This window comes from Bombus affinis, chromosome 14, assembly GCF_024516045.1.
Source record: "Bombus affinis isolate iyBomAffi1 chromosome 14, iyBomAffi1.2, whole genome shotgun sequence".
Lineage (NCBI taxonomy): Eukaryota > Metazoa > Arthropoda > Insecta > Hymenoptera > Apidae > Bombus > Bombus affinis.
This window is the reverse complement of record NC_066357.1, coordinates 8,996,182-9,024,054: the sequence shown is the minus strand read 5'-3', so window position 1 is coordinate 9,024,054 and position 27,873 is coordinate 8,996,182. Positions and strand designations below refer to the sequence as shown.

The following is a 27,873-nucleotide window of genomic DNA, read 5'->3' as shown; positions in this document are numbered from 1 at the left end:
TCAGGACCTGCTTTGAGTGGTACGTTAGTCAACAGTATCGGCTTTGAATGGATGTTATTTGGCATTGCCATTTTGAACTTTATTTATGCTCCACTGATGTACTTTTTGCGGGCGCCGCCAACGAAAGAGGAACAGAAAGTAAGACGAAAGTTCCTGCTTCTATTTGTTCAAAAATTCGTAATTGAAAGCTTGTTCGATCGTCGTACTAATGATGTATCACCTTCTAGTCGTTGATAATTGGCGAAAAGTCGTCTGTGCGCTACGTAACGTACCAGAATGAGGAAGAGGAACAGTAAATGGACGGATATTTCTGAACACAGGATAGCGGCGTGCATTTCGTTCTCTACATTCTTGAAGATGGAACAACGAGTTAAATGTAATACGGAAAATATCTATGTTAATAACGTTCCGAGAAATCTAGATAGGCAAAACATTATTATGTATCCCTTTGTCTAGCGCAAACTGTATATATACGTAACATTAGATCGTAAGAATAAGTGTGTGCGTTCAAGAGAATCGTATACGTCGATGACACGTAGCTAACGTCGATAAATATACTTACGTCGAATTGATCGAGGCACCGAGGCAAAAATACATCGATATAACGAACACGTGTGTAGCATAAACGCACGATGCCCAAGATTGGGATGTTGTCCTGTCGTGAAACGCAAACTATGCGAAATTTCAACCGCTCGAGTCATTGTCGATGTTTCAAAGAGTATCAATTTCCTAAAGAAAGAAGAAAATTATTTACTCGGAGAACCGCCTGCTTTGGATTCCCTGAATGGCTGCAGGGAAACCATGCGATAATGGCGAGCAGGTACGATGAAGAGTTCTCGAAATTACATTGGATCGAATTATGAATTAGCATTGAATCGACCATGAGAAGTGGTTTGATTACCCTTTGCGTAAGCATACTTACGAAGCATGTAATGCCTTAAGGATTGGAGATTCGCAAGTTTGTGTTTAACGAGTTAGGATAAAGACCGAATTTTGACACGTTCTTTCGCACGATGCGTGATACTCGTCAGATCGATCCGCTGATGAGTATTTTCGTTGTGCTCTACGATAGATTATTCGCCAATAACCAAAGAGAAATATTCCTCCGACGTGGAGGAAATATATTCAAACCAAAACGAAACTATAATTATCGAAGGATGAGTCAACAACGTTCAACGAATTTGCAAATTACACGATAAACTTTATGTGAGTTCGCGGCGGAAAACTCTAACGAGAAAATATTTGTGCTTCCTTTTTCTGTGCGTGTAATGCTTTCCGACGATCAAGTCGATTCCTTTTTGTCCGTTGTGCGTGTTTGTGATAGGTATCGAACGAATTAAAATATAGAAACGTAGGAACCAAACTCGTATATAACACGTTCTTTCTTCTAATAATTCTATGTAGACAATACACAATCCATACATACACGCGCGCGTATAATATATTAGCTATAGGTAGGACATATCTATAGGAATATATCATAGAACTTATATATCGTTTACTTATATCGCTACAAAATATGCTAAAGCTCGTTGATCATTGTATAATTGTTGTTTGCTCGTGGAAAATGCATAAAGTCGTTACGAACAAAAGTTATATGATTATAAATACGTTTGGATTCTAAGCTACTGCGAATGCGTATAGAAATTAACAAAAATACGGATCGTGTCGTTGCATGTTAGATGAATCTCGAATGCGAGGTTACCACGATTAAATTTCGTGATACATATTTTTCGATAAGAAAAATATTATATATCTCTGTAGTAGTGTTGTAGAACGTTTGAATTCACGATGTTGCCGAACCTGTACAAAAATATGTATTATGTTAATATACATATATATATATATAACAAAAGGATTACAACGGGATGAAATATAATATGGAATACATATACATATATAGAATTGAATTCTATTCAAGAGAGAGAGACAGTTTTCCTCCGCGAATTCCGTGAATTCTCGAGGTTGCGTTACGTTGTCACGCGAACGCCGACCTACTCCCGATATGAAACGCGAGTCAATTCGATTTGCAAATTCATCGCGAACGTTTGCCACGACCGAGCGTACTCGAGAGGAAAAGGTAACAGAGTAGGGGCATCGTGTTCACAAAAGTGGATCGAGATCTCGAACGATTTCCAGAACCGAGTGTAACGAGCCAAAGAGGTTAAAGAAACGTACGAATTATCATCCTTGCATTGATATATCGTTATAAATTATCTGTATTAATGTTACAATGCAATATATATTCTCGTTAAGGATTCTTTACATTTCTGTAAATATAGAGAACGTACGTATGTATTTAAGGAGCAATTATAACAGAATGTAGTTAACATTTACGGGTCAACTTCATTATTAATCAACAACGATTTACCAGCTTCTTCGTTTCCATATTCTTCTTTTTCTAGACTATGATTTAACCAACATGAAAGATCTGTCGCGTACGATAGAACTTCGACCATGATGTATAATTATTGGATTGCGGATATTTATGCAAATTCATATTTTTATGAATATGTACATGTTAGAAAATCGAGCTTAAATGGTTCTATTGTCTAAATACCATATAGCAAATGTCCTACTTTCGATGTTTTATATATCTTCATATGCTATACGTACTGTGTCCATTATTGTACCTTTAAATTTGGCATAAGTACATAAAAATCCACAATCTAGTAATTATGATCAGTTATTACACTCATCTGATGTTATCTCGCTTTTGCAACGTTTTGTCTTAGCGTCCCATGTCGGATGAATTGAAAGTGATTGCTGCTATTGCAAACAGACAATAAGCGATATCATGAAACGTGAAAGTTTCTTGGCACACGAAATCGCGGAAACAAACGGTCGTTTTAATCGTTGTTTGATGAAACCTTCTCTTTGATAAATAATGCGTCCTTGATCCATTTGGGCTTGACAGGTTGTTAAATGTCGTTGAAAGTGGGTTTCATTGAATTTAGACGAAGCCAGAACGAACAACAGACGTCTCACATATATCTAAGTGTGCATAATTCTATCTTCAACGGGCATTGCGTGCAGGCATAAGCCAATAAATTACCAATACATTTTCCTTCCTCCTGTCCTCTGTCATTGTAACGTATATACATATATGCATATAATATTTAACCAGCTGGTGTATGGGTCCGATTTAATCTGTCTGTGTAGTCGTCGAAAAACAGCGAGACTCAAGAAGAAGAAAGGTATTTTTTATTCTTGATAAGCGATGCAATTGTATTGTGTGTGCGTACGTGTGTGTGTACTTATGTAAAGTTGTACCGAACTTTTGAAGTACGTAAAAATGCATGTATTTGCGAAGGGAATATTATATGGCAAGAGAATTAGAACGCGCATGCAAATCGACTCTGAAAATCGTCAGTTTTTCGCCCAACTATAACGATGTCCGAACGCGATGCTCCAAAACATTTCGAATTTTTATCTCATAAGATCGCTAAAAACACGAGGCAACCTTATTTCAAATGAATCGAGTGTTATTCGACGTTGAAACGCATGATATGTTATGTGTATGTTGTTCAATAATATGTATTTAAATAAACATTTACGTGTTTAACGTGAAAAATCATTGCATATATATATGTTCATGTCTGGGAAAATTAAAAATAGAATATTAGTGCCTCATGAATATTCTATGAGTGTTAGATTAGGTAATATCTTCTTCTGGTCACTGTGCATTGTATATTTCAATACATTATGATAGATAGATATATATATATATATTTATATGTGTGCATATAATATAATATACATACACATATATACACAATATTAAATTTATTTATTCTCTAGATATCCAGGGTAGAAAAATATTTTGTTAGAGAACACGTATCGATGACTGACTATGTAATAATTTTCGACGGATGAATCAGATCCTACGTTACAAACGAAAAGACTACAATATGGTTGCGTTAATACACATCGACTTTTTATGTAACTCACATATCATCTCTCATTGACAGCTATCATTACAAACAACTTTAATTGATAATTAACATTCAACAGCAGTATATACAAAAACATATTACTTAATACTACTATAATCATATTATCGTATTCGCGTATACGTGAAGATGTGCAACATAAATATAAATAAATAAATAAATAAATAGATAAATAAATATATATATATATATTTGCATATTTATTTATACATATATATATATATTTTTATATATATATTTGCATATTTATATATATATATATATTTATATATATATATATTTGCATATTTATTTATATTTATATTTCATTCTCAGACAATTACAATTAAATTAACATACTTCAACTTATACGTAATTACGTTGAAATATTTACTTCTCAAAAGACACTAAAATAATAAAACAGTGTCAATTGTCGTCACCAAAGTATTTACCAAATGTGCTAATATATTATTTTCACGTTTTGATGACAAGATCGGAAATCAGTGTACTAAGTCAAATAAAAAATAACGATTACCAAATTCGTGGCATACAATGATTTGATCTAAGTATATGTATGTCCTTCCCGTTGACTTAAGCGTTATAGATCGTTCAAATTATTGTATCACAGTAATCTAAAAGTAGATAAGTCTAGCGTCTTCTGGATTTTGTTCTACTGGACAATATGGACATTTCAATCTGGAAAATAAAATTCAATTTTTATTTATATTCTATTAATGTCTCTTGCCTTTTATTATGTTTTTCCTAAGTGGTTTCAATTTTTAATTTAACATTCGTCTTGTTATTAAAATACATACTTGTTTGCGTTAGTAAGTTTATTTAACGCATCTCTTGAAATAACGTGTCCACAGACTAATTTCATTGGCGGATTATTCTCTGTACTTTGTTGTCTCAGAATTGGACACGCGAAAACAGAATGATAACGACCGTCTTTGCCGAGGTCTATTTCAATCTGCGGAGGAAAGTATCGGTTAAATAATGCAATATTTGTTTTCCATTTATTTATCCAGTTACTTACAGGTAATTCATCTTTTCCATTCCAAACGGTATTTACTTGCCTTTGTTGCATAACTTGCTTAATGTTTAAAAGCGTTGGTAACGCAGTACAACCCGCATTAATGCTAGAACATAACGTTGCCAGATTTTCCTATCACTTATGCATTTATTTTTACGCGTTTTACGATATTAGAAACTATGAAGAAACATACCACACAGAAAGAGGACTATCTACGCTTAAACCAAATAATGTGCAAGCCTCTCTCGTGAATACATCGTGAATATCTAGCCATAAAGTAGGATCCAATAAATGACTGTAAGGAGAGGACTGTATTCCATTTGGTAAATACAATAATGTGCCCATTAATGCCTGCACCTCTTTTCCATGTCGTCCGACGTATTGCGTAAGATTTTGACGAGCATAATTTATTGCTTCAGTTTGTTTGCTAGGTCCTTGTTGAATCAGTCTTATAAAATGTAACCTATGAAGCTTAAACTCAAGAGACGAATTCTACAAATAATGTTTAATGTCAGATATATTTGCACCAAAATAGTGTTATCTGAGCAGTGGCAATGGATGATGTTGTGCGTACTTGTGCTAGAAGTGCTTCTCTATGTCTTTTAGCCCATTCAAGCGCAGGATCCAGATTTCTTTGTTTTAAGCAATCCAATATATAATTTAATTCTGTGAATGGCTCCTTTGTACCTTCCTCTGTTTTAATTCCAGCTTCCTGTAACAACAGATCCATTGTGTACATAGTACAAAATTTATATGGTGTACACATGTGTATGTATGAATATATTTATATAGACTTACTGCTGCTAATTCTGCTGCAATATCCAACATGCCATGACGGTAAAAATGCTGACAAATAACTTGGTTTAAAAGATGTGATTTTTCTGGACCTGAGAAAACATCTTCTCTGCTTGTACTTGCAAAGTCTGCAGTGAAATTTCTATCGATTGCTTTTCCTACTTTTGAAACAGAACCGTGTAACTCTCTGTGTTCTGTGGTTAAACGATGTACAGTTTCACAAACTTTTTTCATTGCCTCTTTTAATATTTGCACTTGTCCTGGAGTTAATTCATGATTGTCTGGTGCTGGTGAACAAAAAATCCAATCCTTTTAAGTGAGATATCATATACGTTTAATGATAAATACGGGATTAAAGTGTATTCAAATACTTCATGAATTCAAACTATGTAGAAATATTATCCAAAAATGTAAGCGAACGAGAGATATCTTGAACAAAGGAAAGTTCTAAATAACCGTTGCGATAAAAGAGGTTAAAACTACATAGAACAATATAAGAAGAAAATACATAATATAAATATCTTTCAGGTTACATTTTTTGAGATCTATATATTCACATAGAAAAATTGGAATCTTCTTGCCCTATTTTCACTTTCTACTACCACAATTTTTAGAAAATGTTATTTTTTTGTTCATAGATTGTCAACGAACGATGACATTGTAAGTAGCGGGAGAGCTTTCAGTTTACCTTGAGTAAATTCCCTTTTTAAAGATTCGATATGATTTATTAGATCTTGCAGTACTGTCTCTGCATGCTCGTTTACCACTCCAAATTTTAATAAAATCTTGTCAACTTCACGTTCAACGACATTACACGCCTCCATTATTGTTTTTCTTAGTGATATCACGTCACTGCTTGTCACTTTTGCTCTAACACGAATCACATGTATGTAGATGTATATCTCGCGTGCACACATACGAGCATATACAAGTAATATAGTTACATACCTTTCGTATTCACAAACGTGACATTATATACGTGCGCGCGCGCGATTTTTATCTATAGACACATGCAAATTTATTTTCATGTAGGATATCGATTCTCTCATTTATTAGTACAAAATTTGATGAAACAAGGGTCGTGTTAAAAAAATAAAATGAAACAATCACATATAATGAACAAGTATATGTAACGAATTTCATTCGAACATGAATTGTTTTATTATTGTTGCGCTGTTATTATTATCATTATTATCTCTGTTACATAATATACATAGTCCTTTTCACAGTATGAGATTATACTAAAACAATGTTTTACACTAAATGAAAATATACAATTGTCATAAAATATATATATATATATATATATATATTAATTTAATTTATCAGAATGTTTCCTTTAATACTTGATTTACATTTTTAAAACTTTCGATATACACAAAAGCCTAATTTGTTTCACTTTCATTGCAGTAATTATGCAATTCACTAATTACACAAACTTTTAGAAACAGTTTGATATACCCATGATAAATGCATTTTCCTCCTATGATTATTCTACTATTGATTAAATTGGACGTGGCTCTGTAACAAATATATTTGATGCAAGAAAAAATTATGGTTATTAGTCCTGTGTAATTTATAGCAAGTATATGTATAATGATATTATTGTAATAAGAAAACATGTTTACCCATTCTCGTGCCATCATAAGAATCGTATTTTTAGGTAATTTTGGTCCGATTAAAGGATTCATTTGAGCCATATAGCAACATAACCAGCTGTAAGAACAAATAATAATTTGCATGGTATTTAATAAAAAAAATTCAGTTAAATGCTTCATTTTACATTTGTTAACTTACAATAACCAACATGTAAATGCTGTCAACATAAGCATAACCTGAAGGATCCTGCAAGGAAAGAAGACTCAGGTTATCATTAAACAATCTAGTACTTCACTTTTGCTTTTAACAAAAACAATTTTTAAACATCTAGAATTTTTGCTCAGAATACTTATCAATTGTAATAAAACACGTACCCACGATTAGTACTTCTTGGAACAAAGATTGGTAAGACAATTCCTACTATAGCCCATAATGCCGTAAAAAGTAACAGTGGTATTATTGACGCTCCCATTTTCTTTGTAATAAATAAATTTTTTATGTCTTTTAAAATTGGGCTGAACCCACCGAACAACCAATTTACTGATGTAAATGAGAGTCACGTGAATATCTCGATTTGCTTTCAACAAATACACACACTAGTTTCAGAAACGAGAATAGCGAGATACGATATATCGCATCACTTATTCGATACGATACACGCAGTTCGCGACTGATTGACAATCGAAAAGTTGATTAATATAATCGAAATTAAGATGGAGGAGAGGCTAATTCAAAAACATTCCTTTATTAATGAAAATTTTACAAATCTTAAAATTTATGAAAAAATTGAAATAGAACATAGATATAAGTAAAATCTCTATTTTTTATTTCCCCCTCTCTCATTCTTTTTCATTTCCTCGCTCTGCAAGTATTGTTGTTGTGTTTAATAGAAACCACTTTAAGGTACTATATTTCAATAGCGAACGTTTATATTTTCTAATCGATGTACTGAAACTCCAAATTCAATGAAGATCAATGTTCTCCTTCACCAACGTAAATCATAACGGCAACATTTAATCTCCAAATAGTCGTTCTTGTGTTATTTCTGTACTTTTATTCGGATGTTGAGTATCATCATAACTTTTCGATATATCCACAATTGATGGCCCGTCGCCTCCGCCAATCGTAGAACATTGATCCATTTTACCAGTTGTAATATCAGATTGCGTTTCGATGCATTCAACCAACGATTCTGTTAAACGTCTAACAGACTTTTTATCTGATTTTTCAGCGATCGTATCATGTTGCGTTTTTTCTACGTGATGAAACTTCGACGAGGTTGTGCATAGATTTGTACAGGAAAATACAAATCTTTCTAAAATACCTGAAAGTTTTATTATGCCAATAATTAGTGGTTAATTAAAATTATAACATGCAATAATTCAAAACTGAAGTATTTTTGTGCTCACTAACGTTACCTGTTAGATTCATAGTTTCCTCAGACAAACAGATATCATCATGAGAATTAATACTGTCCCTGCTAAACAGATGCTGTCTGATACTAGTCAAACCACGTGGTTTTAACCTAATGTCAATCAAGGATCGATCAACAACAGAGTCATTTTTGCGTGGTGTTTTATACATGACCGAACGTTCGGTGCGCATCTCGCGCCCTTTCTTGATATAAGGAATCAAACATGATAAATTCAATTGTGTTTTAGAAATACTATTCGCAGTCTGTATAGATAAGGGTGTTTTACAACTGCTCACTAAAAAGATGTACCGAATAAAGAGTAACGAAGCATATAGTAGAATTAATGATACACAATATACTATTCTTACCTGTATAAGGAGTTCTTACATAGGCTAAAGGTTTTTGATGATGATGATCATTAGATAATCCATAAATTGTAGATGCCAATTTGTTACTCACGTCTAAGAAAGGAAAGATTCGTATATCGAAATATTATGTGCAATTAATTGGTAATTAAAAATAGAATAACCTACCGTGAATAGTATCACCTTGACCCTTACTGCTTTTTCCATAACTTGTATTCATCAATGTTGTATTATTCATAATAGCAACTAAAGCGGGATGTAATCGTTTTACTACGTTTAAAATTAATTCGCATCTTTTTATTACTCGCAATTGCTGCGGTTCCGTAGCGTTATCCACTAATAGACTTTTCGAGGCAGCATCAGCTTCGAATATTGCTTTAAAATAAAAAAAAAATCGATTACGGGTTTACATATAACAAAATATAAATTAACGATTTTATAATAAATACTTACCAGCTTTTAATTCTCTAATCATCATTATTGTTTGCCTTTCAATAATGTCGCTTCCAATATCGTTTATGGTGATACTTATTTGGCGGGAGAGCGACAAGGATCGAAGTACAATACTTTGTACTTGCGCTTGAGTAACAGGCTTCCTATTGTCGAGACAATTTGTCATTACGGAAATACGATCCTGAAGATCATCTAATACTACCTAAAAATAATGATAATGGCGTGGAAATTTTGTATAGATGTATCTTTGATGTGCATAGAATAGACATCATCATAAAATACCTGACAGTAAGCACCCGAATCTATAATTAGATTAATCGCATCGTGCAACTTATTGACTTCCAATTGCCACTGTCCAGTTAACAGTTTTACATTTTCTCGCATTTCTTTACTCTCTGGATGCAAATAAAAAGTGGTAATGGCAGAAATCAACTCTGTTTCCAAAGATTCGAGACTTGCCAAACAGTTTCGTATTTGATTATTCCCTAGGTAATACAGCATAAAGAATGGTGAATAACTAACAAGACATAGATGCAAATTTTGTATTAATTAATAGAGTTTGACTTACGATTTTTATCTTTGCAAGAGGCAATAGCAAACAATCCAATTTGCATGGATTTGTCTATAATTTGATCGAAATCCTCTATAGCATTGGATAAATCGTTCTTAGATCGCTTTTTAGCGCTTAATGAATTGCCACAAATTGTAACAAGCTTTCTCAGAGCGTGAAAGGGATCACTGAAAACTTCCATAACAAGATTCAATACCGACACATTAATTTTACGTTCTAATCGATAAAGCGCGTCGCTTAAACTGTTCATGAACAAATTATTCAATGCTGTATCAGATGATTCGGACGTTAATTGGAACTTCAAATTTTCATATTCAGATATAATCGACTGACAGGTTCCGGTTATTGCTTTAAAATTGCAAGGTTTGCAAACCTGTGCAATTGCCATTGCACACGAGAATACATCTTCTATTCGAAGCCATAAGTCTTTGCATTCCAATATTTGATCTTTTTGTGATTTATTTGGAATCTCTGACAAGATATCCAATACCAAATCCATCCTAAATATAAAATAAATTGATAAAAGAGATATAAAAAGTGCTGTTTCCTTAAAAACAATTGAAATTATTTAGTTAGATTACCTATAAACAAAATGATTTTTTTGTTCAAATGCTTCATCCTCGGGTAATGAATCTGATGTATCCAATATTTCTATTATCATCTTCAAGCAAAAGCAGAGTCTTTCACAGACATATTTCTTGCAATTCTATGCGAATAAAAGCATAAGTATCCTATTAGAGTAAGCTTGTGTGTGCTTTTAAAATGTAGAGATCATAAAACATTTTATTACATAGATTGGTGCATTTAGCCGGTGTTGTTCTTGTACTAATTGTACTAACAGTTTAAATGCTGCACACAACTGACACAAATATAGTTTGATCTTTTCAGCTAACAACTGACACACTAAGCTTTTTTTATATATTTGTAATGGTCCAAGCAATTCCAGAATGGAAGTGCCTAATTCCTGATAATATAATTTAGTATAATATAATTAGGATAATTGTAGAAAACAATACAGAATGTCTACTGTCTGTATCTTTTATACCTTGATGTTTTGAAAATGTTCAATTTCATTGGCTTGACCCATTTCCTTGATGTAGTCTAGGAATTCTGTCAATCTTTGTTTCAGTGGCAAACATTCTAATTTTTCTAGTACTTCAAGAGTTAATTTAAATTTATCTAACACAGTGGACAAAATTTGAACTGCCATTTCCTTGTCTATGCTTTCAATCTAAAAGGAATTTTTTTATAATGGTTGACAATAAACTAATATGTATAATGTTCTTCGACATACAGACTCATCCATATATTTTAGCGAACAAAATTCTTCTACAATACTAATAATCTTTGATTCCATTTCTTCGTAATCACTAATTTCTCCTTTTACCAAGGTGTCAAATTTTTCTCCCAAACATTCCAAGTGTTCGAAGAGAGACGAGTTTTTTGACATAGACCCATTTGGAGTAACAGGGTTAGCATTTATTAGTTCTTTCAATTTATTTACCTAAGATATGGAACACATTAAAACTTTGTTACTCTTTACAAAATTGAATAATACAGGAATGTTAGAAAACTGCTATATTTTTCTTACTTGTTCCTCCATGGGTATTAATATCCCTTTTATTTGCTTTGTCTTTATAGGCATTTTTAAACTTTTTATTTTTTAAACAATCAACGATGATCGGCCTAATATCGTAACTCTTGGTTGTTTGTAAACAACATGAAAATAGTAAATAATTGATTTTTAATTTACCACCACAACAAAACAAAAACATAATCCGTTGATGTTTTGAATCGTTACGGTCTTACCACATTTTATACTAAAAAATGGTATATAACCAATCGCTTAACATTTTCTTTAAAATTTTTTTACGTACAGTGAGTGTTTAAATGGAATAATTTATCTTTAAATACGTGTGTTTTCATAGAAATTCCAGTGGACCAAGTTTTCTGGAATTAAACAAACAATTTATCTTTATTTGTTTGTCTAATTCAAGTTGCCCATACTGACTCCTAGCGTATATGCAAGCATGCATTTGCACGTGTGTGAATTTGAACAAACATGTTGGAACACGATAAGGCACAGTTCGATAATATCGACGGTGGAACAAGTCGTTTACCAGTTACTGAGTTACTCAGTATATGATACAACGATTAACTGACAATTGGATATGAAAAAAGTGTAATTTATTGTCGAAATAACTATGTAAGTAACATAAATATGTTATGAATTTTGTGTTAGCTCAGACTTTTAAACAAGTACCAATATAGTCTTCGAGAAAAAAGCGCTGTACGTTCACAACAAATCAAGTTTCAAATCAAAATATTCGTTCGAAGTGGATTAATCTTTCTGGTATAGGCACTCTTGTAATCCTTTAGAAAAATTTTAATTATCAATGCATATTTGTAATTTTGTGATATTTTGGAATTATTACAAATCTGAATAAATCCAAGTGATAATTTAATAATTTTATTTAGTAAGCTTTCAAATATCAGAAAGGGTTATGTAATATCATTCTCACTCGATCGGATAATTAATGATAGTTAATTCGTTTTCGTGTTAAATTGATAAAATTATATTAATGCATGTGTATAAAAGATTTATCTTCTTTTGCTTTTAAGTACGTTTACGAATTTTAGGCTCTTCATATGTAAATAATATATACCACACCTCAATAATGGCTTAATACTATTGCATAAACCTCGAATTTCTTATTCATCTACAAGAAATATTATTTTTATTACTGTGATATTATATTTTTTTCGCGTTATGTTAATGTTGTGATATTAATTTGTGGAATTACAAAAGTTTATTTCTAAATAAATTGATTTTTTGTATACTTTTGTATTTCCTTTTCTCCTCTTTGAAAGGGAGAGAATTCCCTATATACATATATGTTTTCATATGTGTATTCATATATGTATTCATTTGGTTCAATTTTGGATTAAAAGAAACAATTTAAAACTAAGAATTGTTGACATATGAATAAGTTTGCAATTTGCAAAGAAATTGTTTGAATGTTATAATTCTGTTTAGACGGTACAAATTATACTGGTCAACAAAATGGTGAAGTATTATGAAAGTAATACAATTTTCCAATTTAATTGGGATCAAGTAGCACGTGGATTTTGGCAAAGATATCCAAATCCTAATAGGTAGGTATCAAACTCCAAATGCATTTGTGAAATATGTAAAACTATGTTATTATTTACTGATAAATATTTAGAAGAAATAGTACTATTCAAATTATTTTTTCAGCACCCATGTACTTACGGAAGATACTGTATCAAGGAAGGTCGAAGATGGCATGTTACATACCACACGACTTCTGACAAAAACTAACAGAGTACCAAAATGGGGAGAGAGATTTATTAGTAAAAGTGTTGTAAAAATTGTCGAAGAGACCATAGTGGACCCCAAAACGAAAACTTTAACAACATATACAAGAAATTTAGGTTACACTAAAGTCATGGTAATTTGAAATAGCAAGTTTGTGGGAGCTGTTGTATTGCAATTACTTGGAAATTAACTTTTATTATGCTTTCCTTGTTTTATAGGTTGTTGTGGAGAAAGTTGTTTACAAGGTGTGCGAAGAAAATCCTAATTGGACAGTTGCAAAAAGATCAGCTTGGATCGACAGCCAAGTATTTGGATTTGGTAGAGCTATTCAAGCATTTGGATTGGATAGATTTAAAAAGAATTGCACTCTGATGTATAACGGGTTTAATTACGTCCTGGCACATATGTTTCCACATACAGCACAGTATATGAATCCAACACTTTCCCAAATGGGTTTTGCTCATCTAGTAAGAACAACGTACATAATCCAAGCGTCAAAAGGAAAAAATTTATATTTACATGTTTCTTTCTTTTTATTTAAGGTCGATGAAGGAGCAGGGGCAAGGACTAGTCTCGCGGAAGATTTTCAACATTCGTTACAGGGCAGAGCGGAAAAAGTAAAGGACGCTGCTAAAAAGGCAACAGATTTGGCAAAGAAAAAAGCTGGAACGATTTATGCTGCGTACCAATCTGAACAGTCGTAAATAAAGCGACATTATTGATGTGAACAACGATTTAAAGTATTTGGGGAACAGAAAATTAAAACAGAATGAAAATTAAAACAGTTTCGAAATGCAACCGAAAGATAATTCTTGCAAATCGACCGTGCGAATAGCATGAAATCGTTGGTAATTGTTTAACATTGTCGATATTCATGTTTATAGTTGATTAAATAGGATTCGTTCGTCGATAAAGCAAGGAAGGTGAAAAGAAATTTTTGTTTGAACCACTTTACTGTAATGGCTCTGTATAATATTTTTACGTTGTCATTCCTGTTAACTGCCAACTCATATTTAATTTTTAAGATTCATTAAAAATATTTTTGTGATAGACGGGACAACATTTCTAAAGATAACAATTACTGACGATGCTAAATTGCGCGAACGTGGCAATATCGCTATGCGTGTGTATCTCACTAAATTCGGAAAGCTGACAAAACTGAGGTCGGAATATCTGTTTTCCGAAAAAATTTCTAAATTTTTCATTCCTTCAAATACATATGCTTAACGTGTAAACGTGATTAAACACGATAACAAGTGAATAATGTAGGAGGAAAAGTGTAGATTGTTTTGTAAAATATTAAAATAGTATAAAGAAAATTAGTCCAGAATTCATACGAATGTATTTGTCTTAATAAGAATCGGGCATAATCTCTTTAACCTTTTCGCTACGAGCGTCGTTTATAGGCGACGTCCGCGAGATGACCTGTGTGTACGAGCGTCGCCTATAGACGACGTCCGTGCGATAACACATGTATGCTTTCCGTCGCAGTGCTCCGTTCAATACCGCTATTCCGGCGAAAGGGTTAAACGAGATGGGTGGTTTTTAAAGGAACCATGAGTAACACATACTGGTAATAGCGAGTGCATATTGCACTTAAGTATTAAGCACTTTTTACCGGTACGATCCAAACTTCGTCGGTATCTATGTAATATTTTATATTGGTGTCGATGGTTTTCGTACGTAATTGTAAAATTGCAATTGCACTTAGAACATATTTGTGAAAATTCTGTATTCTGTGCACGCTTTTGCGTACACAGCGTAAAATTAAGATATCTTGATGTATACATATTACATAAATATATAATAGAAGAATTTGTATAAATTCTAGTTACTGATTATATCATGTTTACGTTGAAAGAAATCTTAATCTGATATTTAGTCGTCATTGTAACTTATGCAAATATTATGTAAACAGATAAATTGTATATTGTTAAAATATACGAATAAACAACCATCTTATCGAAAACTAAGAAACACAATTTTATGCCTTCTTATTTTTCTAATTAATGATTATTAAACACGATTCGTGATTTAATTGATTTATACCGAAACAGTATCTTTAATATGAAATACTCGTCACTAGCCTTGAATAAATTCACGGAAAGTGAGATTTCCAAGCTAGGCGATTCATTACGTATTTATAATGTATAACATGTATAATATATACGAGACACGTAACGAAGACCTATCATTTATCACTGTTCTGCATAATAAGATAACAAAGAAGGGGATAAGAGAGAAGCACAAACTAGCGATTCTAGAAATGGTCTTTTATTACTTCCTGTGTTGTTATTTTCGAAGACGTTAAAAAAAAGAAGAAACTGAACAGTGCACAGAATAGTGGCCGAACAGGAAAATCCAGTATTTGCTTATGTATTAAGTAGTTCGCGCGGGGACTTTTAAGATTAATCAACGATCCTCTCTGGTTGGCTCGTTCGGCTCAGCTATAAAAGTACGCGGACGACTTCTTTTCGTTCAGTAAACTCTCGATCTTGGTGTATCGACCAAACGTGCAAGAATATAAAGATCGGAAAAGAAAGGAGAAAAGTCCGCAAAGTGCGTTTATCCGTGTACGCGTATAAATTTACGAAAGAGAAAAGGAGGTGCACGATTAACCAAAATGTGGCAACTTTGTCTAGTGTTAGGTGAGTATGTCTCGTGAAATAAGTGGATCGTAGAGATTTGTATAAAGGATCGATTTACGTTCTAACGATGGAAATGCATGTTGTGTGTAGCTATCGCGTCGAGCAGAAGCGTGATCGCATTTCCACAGGTAATTATAATTGAAATGGTTTAATCGTTAAAACGTTTTATACGTTTTATCAATTGGATCTTGAATTAATTAACTGTTGCCGTCGTACAAAGAACGATGTGGTGGCTAGTGGCAAAGTCGAGATTCAAACGATACGCAGTACGTTCTCGGTGGACGGATTCGTTTTCGACGGACCTGCAGACGGCAGAAATGTCGCAACCACGGCAAGTACCAGTAGTTCTGCAACACCTTCGACGACTACGCAGGGTGCTTCCTTCGACGCTCGATACGACCAGTGTGTAACTACTTGTCCGGTGAGTCATGAAAGTCCTTGAAATTTTCCATCTTTTTCTTCCTTTCTTCTATTTTATCGCGGAAGTTTGTTAACCTTGTTAAACGTGTCGAAGGTCATGGCTATTAATTCGTTATACCGGTCATACTGGTTTAACTTGGTCTATAACTTGCCGAACTTCCAAATGACGCATCACTCCTGACGCTGTGTAGAGGCGGGATTTCCTATAAGCATTAAAAGTCAGATACTCACGTTTCAACCAGAACGATTCTTCTTCGTTGAAACGTCTTATGAATTATTTTTTCATTTTTCACAATATATCGAGATGTTTACGGTTATCGTATCTTTTATCTTTCGAGACGTTGCTTAGCGTGACTGAAATTTTTGTTTCCTTAACGCGTGTTGAGGATGGCGACGTGGTATTTTTCGCTTTTAGGAGCTACCAGACCATGACCTCAACAGTCATCAGCAGTCATAGTGTCATCAGCAGTCGATGCGTTATAAATTATATTGTACAGAAGTAGGATAGAAGTAGAAGAAACGACAACTAAATATTTTAAATTTAAATAGCATTTGAATTAGGGAGAACATCTGGGCACGCGCGATTAACGCTTATAGAAAATCCTGTCCTCTATTCTTATGGGTTCAAAAGCTGAAAAGTGAAACGCGATTCGTTGCACTAAATAAGAAGGAGCGATAAAATTTTCAGACGACGAGCGAATACAATCCGGTATGCGGCTCCGACGACGTTGAGTACTCCAATCCAGGACAATTAACCTGCGCATCGGCATGTGGAAAAGGTAAGAAATGATCGATGTTAGTCCATACGTCACGGAATATTTATGACTAAATTGCGGAAGTTTAGAAAACTACGATATGCAGATGAATATGAAAAATACGTTCAAGATGTATGCAAAGTACATGCAGGACGGATAGGTTAAATACGAAATGTGACATAGAAAATAATTTTTGAGATGCTTTAATTTGACGAAGGATACCGATACTCCTATCGAAGTTTCACTTTACTTTGCATAAACTTCCGCAATCTACATTTCGAACGAGAATTTAATTTTCCTCGTAATACACGCGGTTAATGAGCGTTACAGTCATTTTGTAATTACAAAATGGTATTGATATCTACTCGTGACGCGTATTATAAGGAAAACTGAATCATACTATGTAGCGGCGATCTTATTCGTTAAGATTATGTTCAAAATTGATAAGTATCCTATAACCTACGGACGTGTGTAAGTCTCCATCTCATTCCCTGTCTATTTAAAACTTATCAATGAAACGCGCTTGTTCTTTGTTGCAGATGTTACCTTAAGACACTACGGAAAATGCAGGACTACGAAGATAAGAGGATAGATAACTTAATGACTGCATATTACCGATCAACAATATCGATACGCGAATGCTACTCACATAAGACTAGTTTACCGCATAGTTACGTAATTGTCTATTCATCGTTGTTCCTTCTTTAATACAAGTTTTGGTTGAAAATAATCGCTTCCGCGGCCTTGTATCTCACGTCCTTTCCTACCATCCGTTCGATCATCGTAAAGAAACCGATTGGAAACGCGTCAATGACAAAGAGAGGGGAGAAGAAACGCAGCTATGCGGGCAATGCGATCAGATCGAGTCAGTCGCGAGATAAGGAGGAAAGATTGTGATCAGCCCATCTGACTCTTCGCGCTACGTCCAAGTTTCCTCCGTGAATGCCGTAGAGATGTCTGGCTAGGATATTGGCTCTGTCTTCTTCCGCTCGTATGGCGGTTCTTCTGTATTGTGCCACGGTCAATAGACAGCCAACGATTAGCGCTATTTGGACGATCAACAAGAAGATCAGTAAACTCAAAGCGAGACTAGCGTCGACGCAGAGCAGTCCGTCCACGGAATCTAAGGGCGAGATAGAACAGAAATAATAAGCGAGCAAAATCGGACGCGAAATAAAAAGGAAAGTTTTGAGTTGGTTTGGAGATTGCAAAAGTTTGCAAAACTCACTTCCTCCGGCGATTAGGACGGTATCGGGAGACGAGTTCTCTCTCGAAGATAAACGATCAGCCGAAGACGCGACGGAATTTTGCACGATTATGGAGAGTTCCAGCGATAACTCGTCCGGAGTTTCGTCCTTGGACGTTGGCGTTGTTTCGGCCTGGTAGGTTGTCTGCGTACTCCAAGACTCGCTAGCTCGTTTCTTTTTTCCATAAGAAGGTTTATCGCCGTTGCAGTTGGTCTGTAACATGTATCGCAAGGTGAATCGATCATCGGGACGATCGTGAACGTATCCTTGGCGGAAAGGACGTTATGCAGTGACGTTAAATTAATATTAAATCGAATAGGTTTGGACGAACACGAAAACCTTCTGAAACTTTTGAAACCGTAGTTCGTGAATTCATAAGAATAGTTTCAGAAGCATAAAATGTAAATTTAGAACTAATGCTAGTTTTACAGCTTGATCTTAAGCAACGGTTATTAAGTAAGCTTGCAACTAGAAATTTTAAATATCAACTTGTAAGAATTTTGGTAATTTAATTTTTTAAAAATCAAGCTATTTTCGCTGTGCAGCGCTTTTAAGCTAATAAAGATGCAGATATGCGATCTTAGTTGCGATTAAATCGATCGATGTTCTCTTGTTATTTAATGTTTCATTTACACCTTCGTCATACTCTTCCTGTCGAGGGTACCGAGAGAAAAGGATCGTAGTGACAAATGCTACTGTGCATTTGACTCACCGGTATGCACTTGTCCAAGCAGAATCGGACGAGTACGTTGAAACGGACTCGTTGACTATTGGGGAATTTGAAGGCTGTGAAAGTTGCGATCAATGAACGACCATCGACTGGATCCTTCGAGAGAGCAGGAAAGGTGGTCGGATCGGTGGGGCATCCGAGTTCGTCTAGTAGTAGATACGAGGCATCGCCGGAAGCGCTGCTCGCTACTAAGTGTCCGGCGGTAATGTCATAAGGACCTACGAGCCACAAATTGTAGGAAATTACACGTACGGAATAACTCTTATTATTGGAACAGGTTGTATCCGTTTTCTAATTAGGGTTAGAGCGATTGTCAGATGAAAAGGACGTAAGATCTGCGATTTTACAAGTACAGTTGTTTCGTTTGTGCAACGATGTATTGAAAAGATATACATACGCTTTTAGGAGGAGCGTATCTATATTTTTTAAACGTACATCGGTCACTTGGAATATTTTGCGTCAAAGAAATGATAAAGAGAATTGCGACTGATTAGTTTAAAAGCTATTTTAACCTTAATTATATTTGGAGCGTGTAGAAAGATAAGGGAACGAAGATTACTGTAAAAGCATTCCATTACCATCTGGTGGACTCAATTGAATCTTCAGAGTGAGCTTTTGACCTAAATGCGTGACCATAGCGACTGCCGAGTTCTCGTCCAATATCCTCATGGTGACTATCGGCGCTTGCGAGGACGCGTTGACGATCGTCGAGGAGATCGGAGGCACTCCTGCGCTAAATAATATAGGAAATGGAAAATGGAAAATGGCGTATCGCGAGTATCGCGTGGTCGATAAAAAACGAAGACATAGATACTCACTTTGGATCGAGAAAGCTGAAACTAGATTGAACGGTGACGTTTTTTGGTTGCGGAGGTGCTCGATCGTTTAACGAGCATCCAACCCTGACTGCTTGATCGCCAAGTCGTTGAACGATCGGATTGAATTGTACCACGATCGTTGCCCAAACCAACGGTCGCGTTCTACGAATGAAAATATCATTTTTTTCTCATTTTTGTTACGATGCTTTTCGTTCTTTGGCGGACAATCCTGTTACGAGTTACCTTTTTGCGCTAATGTTTCGTCACGTCTTCAGGGTAAACCTTAAAAAGCAAACTATAAAGTTCGCGACACGATAGTTTCTCGAGAAATCAGAAACGCGACAGACAGAAAGAAAGTTTGCAATTTATAAAAGATGCTCGAACTATTTACTCCTTCAAGATTTTGATGACTTAACGATCGCGCTATATTGCTTTCATCTATGATATCTTACCGATTTTGATCGTCGACGGAAAAGGCAGGGTGCAATCCGCAACGAAGGGTGCCTTCGCGAATCTGGTCAACGGGTGGAACAGGTAACTTCAATATTGTTCGATTACTGCCTGTACCTTGAACGCCGCAGGCATCCGCGTATCCGTTCGAGTAGAGTCGGCCAAAGAAGGGGTCGCTCGTTTTCAACTCGACCGTCATCGTCGAATCGTTGCACCGTACCTTCACTGACCACGAGAAACATCAAGCGTGAAATCTACCATGCAGCATGATTCGTTTTTAGATCTAAAGACAAGATCACTTACGATCTAAACAAGGTTCTCGCTCTCTGTAGACCACGTTCGTCGCGTCGATCAACGAGCTAACTCCTAGACTGGTGGTATCTTCCGAGTGCAGTAGGCAAAGTGGTTGACCCGACGAATTGGCAAACGTGTATCCTCGACAGATAAAACCATCCACGCTCGAGTCGCATCTTTTCTCGCACTGCGTCGATTTGTTCGTCGAACGAAATTAGACGAAACAACAGGAACACATACGAGACATACAAAGCGGAATTAGAGGATTAACACCATCTGCAATTCTGTTGCACGAGCTAAACGAACAGGAGCGAAGAGAAGTCTTACAGGTTTGATAGATGGACCCGTTATTCCTGTGGTTAGAGATGTTTATGCGCGTATGGAAAATTTCAACGTGACAAGATATGCACGAAAATAAATTAACAAGTCGGTTATGACTATGATTAAATGTTTATGCATGCAATAAATTCATCGTTTTGAATGGCGTATAAAGTACCAAAAATTTACCTGCTTCTCGTCAAGGTCCATCAAAGCGATGTCAGAGTACGGTAACGAGACATTTTGGAATTCCGCGTACGAGCAATACTCGTCTTTGGCTGTAACACAGAGTTTCTTCGTTATCGACCATCGTGTCCGATTCGGTTATGATCGATTTTCCAAGTTTCTGGAAGATACTAGAAAGTTGCTACTCACACAGATTTCGACATTGATCTCTGAGGTACTCGTCCCTGTACATGGACGCTCTGTACGCTCTTGGTCTGGTTCCTCGTTCGTACAACGAGAGAGAGCATCGTCCGAACGCTGTTTTGTCGATCGAAAGGGGTTTCGAAGTGCGAAATTGCGCGGACTCGCAGCTTCTTCCTGAACGGAAATCGCGAACGGGTTAACTCGATCGATCTCGACTCGATCCAGCGCGCTTACCTGTCTCTATGCATTTCTCGTAACATTGGTTTCGCGTGATCGGACCAGATAGATGGAATGCGCTGGTATCGATGAACACCGCTCCTGGACTTCTCTCCACCTGCCAAAGTTTTCGTCTCGCGCAGCTTACCGGTACTGACGGCAAACAAAAATAATTTCGACGAACAATAAAAGATGATACAAATAGTTCGATTTCGACTTACCTTTCACGCAAACTCGGTGGTAAAAGATGGAATTCGGTTCGGGTACCAGTTCGTCGTCCTCTATTCGCACGCTGTAGCAGACGCTTCTACCAAAGTCTATCACGAACGCGGTGCAGTTTACGCGTTCGCATCTGAAGTTCGAAGGAAGACGTTGGTCAAAGAAACATATTTCGTTTACCTTTTTACGATTTACGGTTTGCATTTTCACCGATTGTTACTGCTACTTGATTTAGATTTTACAGGAAGATAGGATCATTCGAATCGATGGACGTTTGTTTCGGGCTAAGCGATTTATCTTTTGCAATCGGGCAAAAAATTGCCAAAGTACTTCGTAACATACGATACACAGAATAGGAACACGTAAAATGTAGTATTTAAAAATAAATATTTACTAGAGTAAAATATAACTAACGATTTTATTTCGTTATATTATATTAGACATTCTATAAGAGCCATAACGAATATACCCCGTAAGCTGTATATATCTTTTATCATCTACCACGATATATCAATTCGTATTATATATATACCAAAAACCTAAGAGATCCGCAAGAAATTATTCTCTAAACAGTTCATCTTGAATTTTTCCTCGTTTTACTACACAGCGAGAGGGGTAAGATTCGCGCCTACCTTTCGAAGCAACGCTTCGTTATTCCGTTTGAGTTGACCGCGCTAAAGAGAACTGTTTGCGCGTCGATGGTTTCCGGTTTAACGCCAGCGATTTTCTCCCAACTGTTGTGCGAACAGCGGCCCTCTGCAACCAGAGGCAAACCAGTCGACTCGATCGAACGGTCTACATAGGAAATTTTAGATGATTTTTACCTGTTCTCGTGATAAAGCCGAATATCACGATCCCAGCGAGAAGACGAGCGATCGCCGTCATGTTTATCGCTCGTCTATCGATCGCATGGCGCGAGCAGCGCAGGCGCGCGATCGGTCCGCGAGCTTCGATATCGTGCCAAGGATTTTCGCGAGCGTTGCCTCGCACGCGGTCGTGTACACGACGATGTATCAGCTTCGCTTACGTAATTACCCTGAGTCGAGTCGGATAAAAAATAGTCGGGACGAAAGTTCGAACGTTTCCCCGGGGAAATCCGATTGCCTACGAGTCGCAGTAAGTCATGATTCTCGTCAAGACTCGTTCAAATTCGTCAAGTTACTTGCACCTAAGTTTCTTGAGTGCAAGCAGTCCGATTTCAAGCGGATATTTAACCCTTCGCTCTCGGTTTGTTAATTGCGCTGGTGAAACCTTTTCGACGTCATAATCCTAACACGGTAGAGTTCCATTTATTTTATTCGAACGAATAAAATTCGACGAATTCCACTTATCGCAACGAAATTTTAATCGAAGCTGGTTTAAGCGAACGTTTGCCGGCTGATTCATTCACGTATCGGAACGTCGTTGTGCTGCTACTACGTCACCAAAAATAACAAGTAACGAGGAAAATTTGCGAGCACCTATTACGCCAACTTTAATTATTACATATAAATTGTTTGTTTCTCGACGAGGTCAGATAACCGTCGCTAATGACCGTGTTTGTCGCTAAATGATGGAAGAAGTTCAGATAAATGCAGTTTTAATGGAGTATGAGTCATGTAAATTATGGATATTTATACGAGAGAAATTTGACGGAATATTTGAAGCTAACTGAACGATAGCGACATAGACGAAGGAGTTGCAAGTTACTTGAATCGATCTGAACGAGGATAATGGTCGAAAGAGGCTGCAAAGTAGCGGAATCGGAATCGATTAACGCGGTAAACGACCCATTGCCGCGACGATCGTCATCGAACGAATATCTGCGAACGACTGGTCGGTTTAGGGATTCGGTTTGGAAAAGACGCGATCCAACTGCAATTTCGCGAGCAACTGATGCACACTGGTAGAGGCGCGTACGCGTTCACCTGCATTGTGGCGAGAAACGAATAGGAACGAGCGCGTGCACGTCCGCCCGCGCGCTCGCGATGGTCCACAAACGAATAATCGCGGTGTGTTGTAACGCGATAACACGTAAACTCGTAAACGGATGTTTGATGGATTGTAAGACACGAGAATCGAGCGTCGTTAAAACCAACTTCGACTAATACGATTTAATACGATGTTACGTAAACTATGAGACGCTATACTTTTATCTTTCATCGTGCTGACTAAACACGCAGTCCATCTTTACATAGATTTCCGATCGTATAATTCTTACGCGTTTTGCGTGGATTTGACGTGCGATTCGGCAAACCAGACGTGCAAATTAACGGCCGTGGTTGGCGTTGAAACGTGACTTCGGATGGGCGGGCGCGTTCACGGACGCTTACGGTCATCAACGACAAAGGCTTGGTCGCGACGCGGCGCATCCCGGTGCATCGGTGCTTATCGCTCCACCGCATACCGTGGGCAATTCGCGTGTAATTAGCGGTATACGCGAGGTTATGGAAATTCTATGACTCAAAAGCTTACGACTCGACGAATTTTATAAATAGAATACGCGAAACCGGCTAAGAGACAGCGAGCTGCTATCGGCAGACGGTTATTGCATGTTGAATAAAATTTGCTCATTTCCGGTGAATGGAGAACGCTGTGACGTTGAACGTTCGAAGATGAAGCTGATGTTAGATCGTGTGGATTTCACTGACGATTTCATGGTTTTCGCACTTCGTGTACGAGCAGCAAAGAGCCGCGGGAAAGAGGCGAGTCACGGCGAATAGTACGATGACGCGATACGCGATTAGAGGCGTCCTTCGACTTACGTAACAGTGATTTTACACGCTTTCGGTTTCGTTGTTTACTCGTGTCATTCTGCTTTTCCTGGAATACGCGGTTTAGTCTCTAACCAAGTCTCGTGACGAACGATCAATGAACCGATACGTCGCGAAAAGAGACTGGACATCTACTGTTAGCACGTTCCGTTTTGTCTCAACGTTACAGATCAGCTCCATGGAAAAAACGATTTAGAATGTTCACGAAATATGCCATCTGAGCATCGTGAAAGTTTAAAGTCTAGGTAACTGATATCTGTTTCCAAGAAAATGGTAAAAAAAAAAAAAAAAAAAAAAAAAAGAAGAAGAGAGAATGGCGAAAGAATCGATTGCATGCCAAATGTCCCGCATTGCATTTTTAGAAGCGATTTTACCGGTAATTGTATAGGCACGTAATTGGCGAACGTATCTTGCACCCGCACTCTTTAACAATGGAGAAGATTTCTCCTGTTATTCTTTACACTTGTTGCTGTTCTGGTTGCAAGCGTTTTCGTAAGACGATCGTAAAACGAGAAAGATAAAGATGATGAAAGAGGCGCAATGACTGATAAGAGGAAAAACAAGGATATATAAATTATGCTGCGTAGAGGATTAAATATATATTTCACAATGTGGAATGTAACATTTATTAGAACTTTGAGGAATTTTTATCTTTTTTCGATCTTTCCAAACGACGTGCAATGACAGCGGCAAAAAATTTGTTGACACTCGCTTTATTATACATATAAACTCTATTATAACGATTAATAAACTGATCTATCCGCATTGATTATCGAGAAACAGTTCTCGAACGTACGTCTGTTATTCGGCTCATCACTGTCTTTTTCCCTATTTGATATACCACGTTAGAAAAGCTGATAGAGAAATCTTATTTCCCTTACACGCATATTAACACGCAAATTAAAAATTCCCATACAAAAACATTATCATGAAATAAATAATAATAATTAATCGTTTTCGAAGCTTCTTCTCTTACGCGTCTTGCGCCCAGAATTTTATATTTTCTTTTCTTCACACTAGAGCGTATTATCAATCTTTAATATGTATCTAAATATATTACACAACAGTTAAATAAGATTAAATCAACGTGACAAACGAAATAAGTACACTTGCTCATATAGTTTCATATATTTGTTTAGGTAAAGTTAAACACCAGTAGATACTAACATCTAACAAACAAAAAGAAAAAAGGAAGAGATAAAGGTAGAAACAGAAAGTCTTAAATACCGAACATTATGACTTCTTTGACGGCTCTAGCGTTAAAGTCAAGAAAATAATTTCGACCAGCCTCTCGAGCCAAAATTATATCACGATGCCACTCATGAACTGTTCGAGGTGATTCCAGTGAACAGGCGCAAAAGGGAATAAACAAAATTCGCATCTCCAATCGCGTCGTTCAAAAAGGATGGCAAAGTATTTGACTGCTTGATTCTGTTGAGTACATCGTCCAGCCAGGGTAATACTTTCGTGGTTATAAAGTTCCATATCAATCTTATTATAACTTTTACGACATATTGGACTTTTGAAGCGACAGAGTCTCCGACCGAGCTTGTCGCTTGTTGGAAATAGCTTACCGGTAAATTTAGCAAGTTCGGCAAATCACTTATTAAATCTGATAGGCCATTCGACACATTTGATCTTCGTCGTCTCTGATTAGAATTCTGATTGTTATTGAGCAGTGTTAAAGGGTTTTGGAGGAACGATTCGATGTTTCCGATCCACGAGAGAAACGTTGATTTGATCCCGTCGATGATCGAAAGGATAAAGGATATGATGTTGGCCAACAGGTTGGTCGGAATTCTAAGAATATCCGATCCGATTCCTTCGACGAAGTTGATTGAAGGAGACTGCCGTGTGACGCGCTGCAACTGCGTAGCAGTCTCGTTGGTACAGTTGCTCGGGATAAGCTCTACTGGAACGTGATCCCGTTAATAAAATTGTACTACCCTTGAACAGGTGGCTTTTGCGCAATCGAAGATTCGTATTAACGTTATTAGGAAAATTTGACGAGTCACAGAAGTTGCAAGCTACCGGTATTCGTAAACCACGAATAAGAGTGATGAGTTTGTTATCAATGAAAACGGAAAGTTTACGAGTAAAGTTAACGACAGTTACAAGCTATGTGATAAAACGTTGGGAAACTGTAAAAGAGAAGTCTATAATTTATAGACGTAACGTGACACACATCTGTGACGCGATATGGAGTCTTGTAACTTGGCAATTTATCAACATACTTAGTATTAGTGAATAGACAAACTATATGCCGGATTACGAAATTCTCTTTCACAATTTTACGATTTCACACCGGTATTTATATAAAAAATTGCATCGAAAATTAATTACTCTCGAAAGCAGCAGAATTAATTACTCTTGGGAGTAGAAAACAAGTCAAGACGATCGGTGGATAAATTTATCTACAAGAGCACGTATTCCAGCGGTAGAATCAGAAAATTGAAAGTCAGTTTTAAAAGCGTCAACGTTGAAAAGCCGGGTGCCGCGTAACAGGCGTGAATACGAATTAAGATTGATAAGGCAAAATAAATAAACGAACGAATAAAAGAAGTCTGTCGATGTAGAAGTACGTAGTTGTTAATGACTTTAAACAGAGAAAAAAGAAACGTATTCGCAATAGTTCTTCTATTTAATTCGTAATCTGATAGATGACAAGATAACTCGTAACTCGTAAACTTTGCCTTTAATAATTCATTGTCAGACATACTATTACAATAGCAAGAGGGAATTTATTAATACTAATGCCTTGTAGCCACCGACTTATAAAAGCTTCGATAATGATAAGATATTCAATGGCGCAAGATTGCGTAGCGGTGGATCGATCGATCACAGCCTCTTTTTACCTTGATCGAGAGAAGAAACAGGAGTAGCCCCACACAGTGCGCAAAAGCACATGGACAACAATAAGACGATCGTAACGGTGTTCATGGCGCAAGTTCGATGTGGATCGCGGTTGTTGGAAACTTGGTCTCTGACTTTTGGTCGACCATCGGAATCGCGATCGGCTTATACCCTTTATCGACTTCCCAACACGGTCAAACTGTCATTTGACTCGTTATCGATGCTAATTTACAACCTTGCATGCTTTTTACGTGTCACGCGATGTATCGCCTAACGGAAAA

At 36.4% G+C, this 27,873-nt stretch overlaps 8 protein-coding genes across 17 annotated transcripts in view; 3 read left to right on the top strand and 5 right to left on the bottom strand.

Moving 5' to 3' along the window:
- LOC126924575 (synaptic vesicular amine transporter) overlaps positions 1-2,336 on the top strand; it is a 40,721-nt gene extending 38,385 nt beyond the window's left edge. For all 4 annotated transcript variants that reach the window (XM_050739273.1, XM_050739274.1, XM_050739276.1 and 1 more), the window contains exons 11-12: positions 5-138; positions 228-2,336. In XM_050739273.1, coding sequence (XP_050595230.1) covers positions 5-138; positions 228-296 — 203 coding nt within the window. In that variant the 3' untranslated portion in view covers positions 297-2,336. The remainder of the gene's footprint in view (positions 1-4; positions 139-227) is intronic.
- Positions 2,337-3,771: 1,435 nt separating this feature from the next.
- Positions 3,772-6,646, bottom strand: LOC126924583 (E3 ubiquitin-protein ligase RMND5A). Its single transcript, XM_050739290.1, has 7 exons — positions 6,449-6,646; positions 5,764-6,047; positions 5,540-5,677; positions 5,159-5,457; positions 4,969-5,071; positions 4,748-4,902; positions 3,772-4,628 (listed from the first exon to the last, which is right to left on the bottom strand). The coding sequence occupies exons 1-7, from the start codon at positions 6,582-6,584 to the stop codon at positions 4,565-4,567; spliced, it is 1,179 nt and encodes a 392-aa protein (XP_050595247.1). The 5' UTR covers positions 6,585-6,646; the 3' UTR covers positions 3,772-4,564.
- A 225-nt stretch (positions 6,647-6,871) lies between these two features.
- LOC126924608 (V-type proton ATPase subunit e-like) lies at positions 6,872-7,975 on the bottom strand. Its single transcript, XM_050739334.1, has 4 exons — positions 7,734-7,975; positions 7,558-7,605; positions 7,389-7,476; positions 6,872-7,281 (listed from the first exon to the last, which is right to left on the bottom strand). Exons 1-4 carry the CDS (start codon positions 7,829-7,831, stop codon positions 7,258-7,260), a joined length of 258 nt encoding a protein of 85 aa, XP_050595291.1. The 5' UTR covers positions 7,832-7,975; the 3' UTR covers positions 6,872-7,257.
- Positions 7,976-8,085: 110 nt separating this feature from the next.
- Positions 8,086-12,082, bottom strand: LOC126924560 (serendipity locus protein alpha). Of its 2 annotated transcripts, XM_050739201.1 has the most exons (12): positions 11,754-12,082; positions 11,457-11,666; positions 11,208-11,393; positions 10,953-11,126; positions 10,744-10,868; positions 10,160-10,662; positions 9,874-10,076; positions 9,592-9,793; positions 9,307-9,513; positions 9,142-9,234; positions 8,778-9,068; positions 8,086-8,683 (listed from the first exon to the last, which is right to left on the bottom strand). In XM_050739201.1, the coding sequence occupies exons 1-12, from the start codon at positions 11,805-11,807 to the stop codon at positions 8,373-8,375; spliced, it is 2,559 nt and encodes an 852-aa protein (XP_050595158.1). In that variant the 5' UTR covers positions 11,808-12,082; the 3' UTR covers positions 8,086-8,372. The 2 variants fall into 2 exon arrangements, with proteins under 2 accessions (XP_050595158.1, XP_050595159.1); XM_050739202.1 differs by lacking the exon at positions 11,754-12,082 and having other exon boundaries at positions 11,461-11,551.
- A 134-nt stretch (positions 12,083-12,216) lies between these two features.
- On the top strand, positions 12,217-15,484 carry LOC126924591 (PRELI domain-containing protein 1, mitochondrial). 3 transcript variants are annotated; one of them, XM_050739307.1, is made up of 5 exons: positions 12,222-12,368; positions 13,200-13,318; positions 13,422-13,635; positions 13,721-13,969; positions 14,045-15,484. In XM_050739307.1, exons 2-5 carry the CDS (start codon positions 13,227-13,229, stop codon positions 14,204-14,206), a joined length of 717 nt encoding a protein of 238 aa, XP_050595264.1. In that variant the 5' UTR covers positions 12,222-12,368; positions 13,200-13,226; the 3' UTR covers positions 14,207-15,484. The 3 variants fall into 3 exon arrangements, with proteins under 3 accessions (XP_050595261.1, XP_050595264.1, XP_050595263.1); XM_050739304.1 differs by having other exon boundaries at positions 12,217-12,368; positions 13,721-15,484; XM_050739306.1 differs by lacking the exon at positions 12,222-12,368 and adding an exon at positions 12,452-12,515 and having other exon boundaries at positions 13,721-15,484.
- A 276-nt stretch (positions 15,485-15,760) lies between these two features.
- LOC126924562 (uncharacterized) lies at positions 15,761-25,052 on the bottom strand. Of its 3 annotated transcripts, none has more exons than XM_050739212.1 (13): positions 22,811-25,052; positions 22,619-22,742; positions 21,989-22,119; positions 21,786-21,920; positions 21,558-21,725; positions 21,372-21,460; positions 20,874-21,051; positions 20,573-20,795; positions 20,121-20,282; positions 19,881-20,035; positions 19,285-19,520; positions 18,554-18,785; positions 15,761-18,448 (listed from the first exon to the last, which is right to left on the bottom strand). In XM_050739212.1, the coding sequence occupies exons 1-13, from the start codon at positions 22,869-22,871 to the stop codon at positions 18,192-18,194; spliced, it is 2,151 nt and encodes a 716-aa protein (XP_050595169.1). In that variant the 5' UTR covers positions 22,872-25,052; the 3' UTR covers positions 15,761-18,191. The 3 variants fall into 3 exon arrangements, with proteins under 3 accessions (XP_050595169.1, XP_050595167.1, XP_050595168.1); XM_050739210.1 differs by having other exon boundaries at positions 15,761-18,785; positions 22,811-23,531; positions 23,676-25,035; XM_050739211.1 differs by having other exon boundaries at positions 15,761-18,785; positions 22,811-23,401; positions 23,676-25,035.
- On the top strand, positions 16,000-18,055 carry LOC126924604 (four-domain proteases inhibitor-like). The gene is made up of 5 exons (XM_050739325.1): positions 16,000-16,150; positions 16,241-16,278; positions 16,371-16,571; positions 17,259-17,349; positions 17,865-18,055. The coding sequence occupies exons 1-5, from the start codon at positions 16,126-16,128 to the stop codon at positions 17,915-17,917; spliced, it is 408 nt and encodes a 135-aa protein (XP_050595282.1). The 5' UTR covers positions 16,000-16,125; the 3' UTR covers positions 17,918-18,055.
- Positions 25,053-25,323: 271 nt separating the features above from the next.
- LOC126924593 (uncharacterized) lies at positions 25,324-27,804 on the bottom strand. 2 transcript variants are annotated; one of them, XM_050739309.1, is made up of 2 exons: positions 27,595-27,804; positions 25,324-26,651 (listed from the first exon to the last, which is right to left on the bottom strand). In XM_050739309.1, exons 1-2 carry the CDS (start codon positions 27,677-27,679, stop codon positions 26,059-26,061), a joined length of 678 nt encoding a protein of 225 aa, XP_050595266.1. In that variant the 5' UTR covers positions 27,680-27,804; the 3' UTR covers positions 25,324-26,058. The 2 variants fall into 2 exon arrangements, with proteins under 2 accessions (XP_050595266.1, XP_050595267.1); XM_050739310.1 differs by having other exon boundaries at positions 25,324-26,648; positions 27,595-27,793.
- Positions 27,805-27,873: the final 69 nt, after the last annotated feature.

Excerpts from the sequence above, each read along its gene's own strand:
- LOC126924562 (XM_050739210.1), bottom strand. The coding sequence starts at position 22,871 with ATGACGGCGATCGCTCGTCTTCTCGCTGGGATCGTGATATTCGGCTTT. Across the intron at positions 20,283-20,572 it reads TCCGTCGACGATCAAAATCG|AACGCGACCGTTGGTTTGGG; the intron begins GTAAGATATCAT and ends TTTCATTCGTAG. Across the intron at positions 19,521-19,880 it reads TCAATTGAGTCCACCAGATG|GTCCTTATGACATTACCGCC; the intron begins GTAATGGAATGC and ends TGTGGCTCGTAG.
- LOC126924591 (XM_050739304.1), top strand. The coding sequence starts at position 13,227 with ATGGTGAAGTATTATGAAAGTAATACAATTTTCCAATTTAATTGGGAT. Across the intron at positions 13,319-13,421 it reads AGATATCCAAATCCTAATAG|CACCCATGTACTTACGGAAG; the intron begins GTAGGTATCAAA and ends TTATTTTTTCAG. Across the intron at positions 13,636-13,720 it reads TAGGTTACACTAAAGTCATG|GTTGTTGTGGAGAAAGTTGT; the intron begins GTAATTTGAAAT and ends CTTGTTTTATAG.
- LOC126924583 (XM_050739290.1), bottom strand. The coding sequence starts at position 6,584 with ATGGAGGCGTGTAATGTCGTTGAACGTGAAGTTGACAAGATTTTATTA. Across the intron at positions 6,048-6,448 it reads AAAAAGGGAATTTACTCAAG|CACCAGACAATCATGAATTA; the intron begins GTAAACTGAAAG and ends TTTGTTCACCAG. Across the intron at positions 4,629-4,747 it reads AAACTTACTAACGCAAACAA|ATTGAAATGTCCATATTGTC; the intron begins GTATGTATTTTA and ends TTTATTTTCCAG.
- LOC126924593 (XM_050739309.1), bottom strand. The coding sequence starts at position 27,679 with ATGAACACCGTTACGATCGTCTTATTGTTGTCCATGTGCTTTTGCGCA. Across the intron at positions 26,652-27,594 it reads TGTTTCTTCTCTCGATCAAG|TAGAGCTTATCCCGAGCAAC; the intron begins GTAAAAAGAGGC and ends ATCACGTTCCAG.
- LOC126924604 (XM_050739325.1), top strand. The coding sequence starts at position 16,126 with ATGTGGCAACTTTGTCTAGTGTTAG. Across the intron at positions 16,151-16,240 it reads GCAACTTTGTCTAGTGTTAG|CTATCGCGTCGAGCAGAAGC; the intron begins GTGAGTATGTCT and ends TGTTGTGTGTAG. Across the intron at positions 16,279-16,370 it reads GCGTGATCGCATTTCCACAG|AACGATGTGGTGGCTAGTGG; the intron begins GTAATTATAATT and ends CGTCGTACAAAG.
- LOC126924560 (XM_050739201.1), bottom strand. The coding sequence starts at position 11,807 with ATGCCTATAAAGACAAAGCAAATAAAAGGGATATTAATACCCATGGAG. Across the intron at positions 11,667-11,753 it reads TAATACCCATGGAGGAACAA|GTAAATAAATTGAAAGAACT; the intron begins GTAAGAAAAATA and ends TCCATATCTTAG. Across the intron at positions 9,235-9,306 it reads TCAAGGTGATACTATTCACG|ACGTGAGTAACAAATTGGCA; the intron begins GTAGGTTATTCT and ends TTCCTTTCTTAG.
- LOC126924608 (XM_050739334.1), bottom strand. The coding sequence starts at position 7,831 with ATGGGAGCGTCAATAATACCACTGTTACTTTTTACGGCATTATGGGCT. Across the intron at positions 7,477-7,557 it reads GCATTTACATGTTGGTTATT|CTGGTTATGTTGCTATATGG; the intron begins GTAAGTTAACAA and ends TTGTTCTTACAG. Across the intron at positions 7,282-7,388 it reads TTATGATGGCACGAGAATGG|AGCCACGTCCAATTTAATCA; the intron begins GTAAACATGTTT and ends TATTTGTTACAG.